The sequence below is a fragment of the Penaeus chinensis genome, chromosome 35 (assembly GCF_019202785.1).
Source record: "Penaeus chinensis breed Huanghai No. 1 chromosome 35, ASM1920278v2, whole genome shotgun sequence".
Lineage (NCBI taxonomy): Eukaryota > Metazoa > Arthropoda > Malacostraca > Decapoda > Penaeidae > Penaeus > Penaeus chinensis.
Genome location: NC_061853.1, coordinates 34474621 through 34482120, shown reverse-complemented (window position 1 = coordinate 34482120; position 7500 = coordinate 34474621). Strand labels below are relative to the sequence as shown.

The 7500-nt window shown below is 36.5% G+C and overlaps 1 protein-coding gene across 4 annotated transcripts in view; it reads right to left on the bottom strand.

Annotated features, from left to right (window-relative positions):
- LOC125044010 (U2 snRNP-associated SURP motif-containing protein-like) overlaps positions 1–7500 on the bottom strand; it is a 23728-nt gene that overhangs the window by 1014 nt on the left and 15214 nt on the right. For 2 of the 4 annotated variants that reach the window (XM_047640430.1, XM_047640429.1), the window contains 12 exons: positions 5268–5372; positions 4914–5029; positions 4618–4735; positions 3725–3905; positions 3283–3362; positions 1752–1941; positions 1381–1624; positions 1124–1242; positions 845–974; positions 558–699; positions 152–305; position 1 (listed from right to left, as the gene is read on the bottom strand). The exon at position 1 is cut by the window's left edge and continues 133 nt beyond it. In XM_047640430.1, coding sequence (XP_047496386.1) covers position 1; positions 152–305; positions 558–699; positions 845–974; positions 1124–1242; positions 1381–1624; positions 1752–1941; positions 3283–3362; positions 3725–3905; positions 4618–4735; positions 4914–5029; positions 5268–5372 — 1580 coding nt within the window. The remainder of the gene's footprint in view (positions 2–151; positions 306–557; positions 700–844; positions 975–1123; positions 1243–1380; positions 1625–1751; positions 1942–3282; positions 3363–3724; positions 3906–4617; positions 4736–4913; positions 5030–5267; positions 5373–7500) is intronic. The other 2 variants (XM_047640431.1, XM_047640432.1) reach the window with 2 other exon arrangements.

Below are 7500 nucleotides of genomic sequence, written 5' to 3'. Positions count from 1 at the left end.
CCTTGGTGAAATAATGGACAAATTAAAAATGTGTATCAGTAAAAGTTCTGTACAACAATGTTCAATAATTATGTAAATATTGATCTCTGCTCACATATATAGTTCAGACAATTCTTCATATATCCAGTAACCAGAAGCTTGTTGGACTCACCTTTCTCATCATCTTGTGGCGGTAGTGTGCAACCTGTCTGTGGATGGAGTATCCCTGCTTAACGGAGCGAATACCCTGTTCTAATTCGTCTTGGTACTGGAGTACACGTATTTCTACCTCACGGAGCTTGGCACGGCGTTCTTCACTGACGTCCCTGGTTTTCAGAACAAGAGGAAAGTTTTCCATTCACAAAATGTATCAGAACATCAGTCCATGTCCATTCACAAAATACAATTGTGGGTATACAACCTAACGAATCTTATAACATCTGTAGATCTTTTACTTTATATAATAAAATGAGAAGAGTAATTAAATCCATGGAGCATAATCTTATAATAATAGAAAAGATAGAAAGAGGGAAAACAAAGACAAAAATCTTAGAACATTTAAATGAAAAAAAACTTACCCTTGCAGTCTATCAAATCCTCTCGAGTCTTCAGAGTAATCAGAGGTGTTATCCTGAGACTGTGAATCATCTTCGGAGGAATCTCTCTTTTTGCGTTTATAGTCATCATATACGAGAGGAACACCATCTAAATCGTCTTCATCTGCAGGGAAAGAATTACCTTTTTTAACATCCTCAGCATTTCTAGAATTTTCTGGTACTCGTCTTCCTTACTTATATAAGAGGTACAATAAGTCAATAATTTCATAATCATTATATCAAAGCAGAGAGGATACACAATAAAATACCATGACTATTTTGGCTCAGCTGCGTGTGCGGTCCTGATCGATCATATACAGGGGTGTTGTCTGAACCATTTGCCTCCTCGTCTTCACTCGGATTGGCTTCCACCATTTCCCACTTTGAAGTGGTTACAGCCTAAAGAGTATTCACAGATTATAGAAAATTCCACATCAATCCTATTTCCAAATTACACATCCCCACTCACTTCTATTACATGTATGTGATATTATCATAATTCATACAAATAAAAGAAAATCAAAACTATCTCGGCATTGTTCCCTTACCTGAGCTTCTACACGTTTTGGACTAACCCTTTCCCACTTGGAGGAAACAAATCCAGGTGCAGGACCATTGTCTGATATAGGAGCCTCTTTGAAAGGAATGCCATCCACATCATCATCCACTGGAAAGAATAGTATTTTGTGGTCAATTAAATGTAATTCTAGGTAAAGTCATACTTAAAAAAACAGAAAATAACAATCTTCACATACATAACACTATAAAAATCAGCAAAGCATCAAGCAAAGCCGCAGCATCTTACATGGAGCACCATCGATATCCTCCTCATCGTCGTCGTCATCGTACCCAAGTAGCGCACTTATTGCAGCACTTTTGATCAGGGGAGTGTTGGCAATTGGTATGCCATCCAGGTCTTCTTTGTCCTCCTCCTTGATAGGAATGCCATCGACATCATCTATAGGAATGCCATCCACATCATCTGCACTCATGGGAGCATCGTTCATCACACACTTGAGCATTTCTTCTTCCATTTCACTTTCAGGTTCCTGCAAGTCATTACCGATTGATACAGATTAATCAAATACCAAGTTATGATATCTATGACAATTAACTGATTACATATATCAACCTTTCACATGTTTCCTTTCACAGATATACAAACTCATGACTTACTCTCTTGACAAGTCCTAAAAATATATTTTGGAGGTGGATCAGGAACTCGTGAGGATATATGGCCCATTCCTCCCACGCACGGCAGCACTGCATGATGCGCTGTTTTACCTGCTCGGCACGCAGCCTCGACTCCACTAAGTTGTACGAGACATGCAGACCTTCAAAGATTTCTGCTAGTTTGGCTTGGAACCTGAGGCAGCAAGAAATGTCATGAATAGTTATTAAAAATTATTATGATTTTCTTTTTTCTTTTCTTTTTACCCCCCTCCCCCTCCCCCTCCCCCTCCCCACTTGCCTCTTCAAAACAAAGCTGGATAAACATACACAGGGAGAAAAGAAGGAAAGAGTAGGTAGAGAGGATGAGATAACAGAAAAGGTAATGGTAGATGTTCAATATGACAGGTATAACTCAGTGGATCTCTTTGCTATGCAACTACCATACATCTCCTTAAGGCTTCCAATGCTTGCTGTTGCATTAAAATTATTCTGCATTTTTTGTGTAACAGTGATTCTTGTTCTTTACACTTTTTTTCCTTTCTTTTTTTTTCAGTTTGTTTGTTTCTCTAAAAAAAAAAAAAAATCTAATCTACACACAACAGCTAGCCATACTGAAGAGAGAAGCTCGCTTAGGGAGGAGCAAGTCCAGCATCCAACATTAACCCTTAAACGACAATAATCACACATCAATCAAGTATGAAGGTGGCAACATGCAGGCGATTGGCAAATCACATGGCCCTTTTTTTGAATCCGAATACAATTTTTTACTTCTGATAATAGTCAAGGGGATAGCAATGACATCCCAAGCAACTGCATATATTAGAATACTATATATAGAGAATTATACAGCAGAACAGGTTGAGCAACAACAGAATAAAAAATAACATTAACAATGACAATAATAATAATAATAATAATAATAATAATAATAATAATAATAACAATAACAACAACAAAAATAATAATAATAATAATGATAGTAACAATAATAACTGTAACAATGATAATAATAATAATAACTGTAATGACTAGCTAAGAAGTAATATCTTGTGCCTGTGCATCTGAGCCTAATAATCCATTTGATGAAGAAAAGGCAGACTTTCTCCTTTTCCATTATATTTGACCTTTGGAATTAACCTTTTCGTGGTATGGCAACACACAGAAGCATTATCATTTAAGGGTTAATAAATAATCCCTCTAAAGAAGTATTATTGATACAAAATATAAACAAATAATGAACATAGTCAGTAAACCTTAACCAAAAAATGCCACTACTTTTCCATATAAACAAATGAAGACTGAATGAATACGTTAAAGATAGCCATGTTGCTGAACAGAAAATGGAAAAATAAAGAAATAATACTACACTACTGCCTGAAGAACATTATCTTCATATTGATAATTATAATAATAAATATACAAGTAAAATACATGACCCTTGATTAGGAAAACATCATAATGCAGGAGCCAATGAACACAACAGCATCACAGTAAAGAAGTACACGTCATATATTTTAAGGTTATCTATCCTTACCCTTTCCTATAAAACGAGGCATTTGACACTTTGACACTACAGTTATGCAGAATGTCAGAGACGAGATACAATCTTGCAATCTATGAGAGAAAAGCACAAGGATATTAATGTAATGTCCACCGTAAAATTAAGAGAGGGAGAAAAAATAATCTTAAAAATCATAACCAATCATAAAAAAAAAAAAAAAAATCAAGTCATGTTTTTCTCTCTTTCTTTATTACACTTCGTTGTGTGCAATACACTTTCAGAAATGCTTACACCTAAATTTAATTAATGTATCTATGGTTTTACATGTCAACAATGTAAGGGGCAGGTAAAGCATATATCAGGTATGAATCTTCTAGAATTACAATTTTATAATCATATATACAAATAATAACTGTAACAACAATAACTTCTCAAGCAAAATTAGAAAAGCAACTCTCCATCATAGCAAACTTACTTTCTTCGGTAAAGCGGTTTCTGTATTAGTAAGTGCCTCAGTGATGCACTGGCAGATCTCCTCCGCTGCATCTGCATGCTCTATGCACCACACCATGGCCTCACCAATCTTCTCTCTCTCCGGGACCAACTGCCGGATCATGGACTCCAGCCGACCTCTTTGTCTGTTGAAGAATGCCGGTCTACAGGAATGGTAGTATCACATTATAATTTTTTTTTCATGAAGGGAAGGAAATGACAGAAAAAAGATGGAGGGAGATTGGAAGAACCCAACAAATAGGGGGAAGGTGAAAAGGAGGCTAGAGGGAAAAAATATGCAATGGAAAGTTAAAGGGAAGGACATACACAATGAAAAGCTGGAAGAAAAAATGAAAGAAGCAAGGTATAGCCAGAGCTGTGAAAAATGTAGGATACAAAGACTTGCTCATATTCAGAGACACTTTGGACACCTTAACCCTTTCCTCCGGGTGAAGAAAATAAATAAAAAAACTCTACACAAGCAGACTTTGAGAGCAGGAGTTCGCTACATCATGCAGAACACCTGGCTTAGCACTTTGGCGTGTCACCATGGCATACAGCTGCATTCTGCTGATCAAGCGTTTTTTTATGACGCCGCAAGGCATAGCCCGGCAGAAATGGGTTAAACAGAAAGCTGGACCAGCATCTCACACACGTCAGCCAATAACTGTTGGGCGGTGATTGGCTGTCAGGGGCAAGATGATACTATAGCTCTCCATTTAAGGTGTCTGAAGTGTCTCAGAGCATGTATGTGAAAGCAAACAAAAAAAGACATAATGATAGCTAAAACAAATAAAACCAATATGTAAGGAAAAGAAAAAAGAAAAAAAAAAAAACTAATCTAAAAAAAAATTAGAGAGCATTATCTCCACTTACGCATTAGAGAGAGATCCCTTTTTATTTTTGTCTTCCTCCTCTTCCTCCATCTGGATCAGTTCCTCAGGCATCCCTTGTAAGAATGGATTAAGAGGTGGAGGCTTCCATATTGACCCACCTGAGAAAAAAGGAAAACAATATACTGCATATACAGTAGAGAGAGAAGAAAAAAAAAAAAAAAAAAAAAAAAAAAAAAAAAAAAAAAAAATATATATATATATATATATATATATATATATATATATATATATATATAACCAAATATAATATTAACAGTGCATTTTGGTATAACTTACCTTTAAACATTCGGAAGGGTTTGGTTGACCACCTGTTTGGCGAGTCTCCTTGCAACATTGAAAACAGCTTCCATCTATAGTATACATGTGCTGGGCTCTGATTCTCAAAGAGGAACCTAAAATTAGGCAAAAAACATGAAATTAGCCAACATCTTCTTGATTAAAAGTAACATATTCCCACTGCAAACCTAAAATAAAGAACCAACACATAATGACTCTTATCAAAAAACAAAAACAAAAAACAATTCATGGAAATCAACTTAGTTCATGAACTTATTTGAAACCATAACAACACTCTACAATGAGTAACATTCTGAATGAAGTACATTTTCCTCCCCGTTTCTACGAGCTCACCTGAACTCTGGGTTATTAATCTCTCTGTTCATGATCATGGCTTCAAACATAGGCCCCTCTCGCACTATGAATTCTATAGTGCGGTGTATCAACTGCAGTAACGACCTGGGGGAAGAAATACAAAACCTGTAGTGTGGGATCAGGGAAGGCCTAAGTATTGACGAATCTTAGTGTAGACATTAAATAATGGCCAAAGATGAATTATACTTTATACCCATAATGGCCTCCCCCTCCACCTCCCCCCCAAAAGAAAGAAAACAAGAGAAAAAATGTATTGTAGGGGGGGGGGGGATGGAAATAAAAAAGTTGGAAAAGGAGAAGAAGAAGAAAAAATCCAATAACTAAAAAACACAAGCAAGTTCCTCTTTATACGTAATGGAATCAAGCTTCTTTCATTTTTGGCCTTAAAAAAAAGAAAAAAGAAAAAAAAAAAAAAAAAAAAAAAAAAAAAACATAACGAAAATCCAAAACCAAATGGGAGACATAACAGAAATACAAAAAATAAAAAAACACACAAACAGTGATCCACTATGGGTAGAGAGAGAATTCAACTTGTTATTGACAAGGACAAAATACATGGTAAGTCATCACCAGGTGGCTGAAACAAAAAGTCTGGTGATATTACAGAACATAACTAATGGATGGGGAAAAAATTAACAAATTATAAAGAACACGAGTGTGCTGACTTTTAAAAGGGTATAGAACTTTTAATCTATTGCAACACTACAGTGCACACTATATTATATTGCCATTTCACAAGATTCACATGAAAGAAAAAATATTATAGAGAAGAAAAGATAATGAAATGAATGCAATACTACTTATATCTGGTACTGAAATTAATATCTGAGTACAGCCACTTCCTTCATGCAAAATATATAATATATACTGTATATAACTGAACTTCATTATACAAACCAAAGGTAATCACTGTCCTCCATCCATAGTGTAGAAGGATTCAAACACTTTATGATCAGTTGACCCTTACTAAATATTAATTATTCAGTATTGATCTGTTATGTCATTATTCATGATCAACTCGCCCATGAAAAATGTAACTTTAACTGTGACTTCATAAAACATTTAAAACAACAATCATACTGAGCAAGAGTCCACTGTACTTAGTATTACTTCTTACATCTTGAAACCAATGCTCAACCTAAGCCTTCCACTTTTTAAACCTAAGTTCCATCTATAGGTATCTATTACTCTCTGATCTTTATATCAAAAGATAAAAAACCCATTAAAGCTTTACCTGTTGGTTGGTATAGAAGAACATGGTATTCTTCATGGCACAAATAGTGATGAGAAAGTTGGTATTTGATCTTGTTAAGTTCTTATGTTTCACATTAGACAGGTAATTGCTGAGTACTATTGTCACATTTGAACTAGGATATCTTTCTTTGTACCTATTACTGTTGCTAAGAGGGGCCCAGACAAATATAGGCCATGAGAGAGATGACCCCTGAGACAATGTCCACAAGTCCACTAGAAAAGTCACTGCATCATTTTGCACTGGCTGGGAGTCTTTTGGGTGTCCCACTGGGGGAGACAGGCCAACTTAGGGACCAACAACCGCTGACCTGGACGATGACCTCAACCACCACGGCAGATGACACGATGGAGCTGTGGGATAGACTTATGTGTCACCCTGAAAATCCCGCCCCAATATTCAGCTTCTTTCTCAAGCTGGAAAAAAAGGCTAATGCTGCTATGTGTACAACATTAGGCGTGGGATTATGAAGCGGTGACAGCTGTCGTCGCACCCCTTTACTGCAGACAATGTTGCATAGCCAGACCAGCAGAGCAGACAACAGCAGAGGGAACAGACAGCTGTATGGGATAGACATTGTGGGTGTCCCACATTAACCTAAATCTCTTTGGATCATCATCATCTTGCAGTGCACTTGTGCCTTTTACTTAGCACAAGCGAGTCGACCTATAATAAATATAATTTTAATCACACAGTATTAAATAGTAGCTCCTTTTGCTTAGCAGCCACCAGGAATATCCAAAACTTAGCTTCTGTCTCCCCAGCTGCCAAACACTGATCTCGCCAACAACTGGTCTCATCTCCCAGTCCCTGCAAATGGATCTTTACTGGCACAAATAAACATTCCTCAGTCATATTAGTCTAATTTAATTTAACCCTGCCAGTTGCTTGTCATGAAAAACCTTACCTTTTGCAAAGGAGGTTATGCCTTTACTTTGAACTTCTCCGTCATTCCTCCCG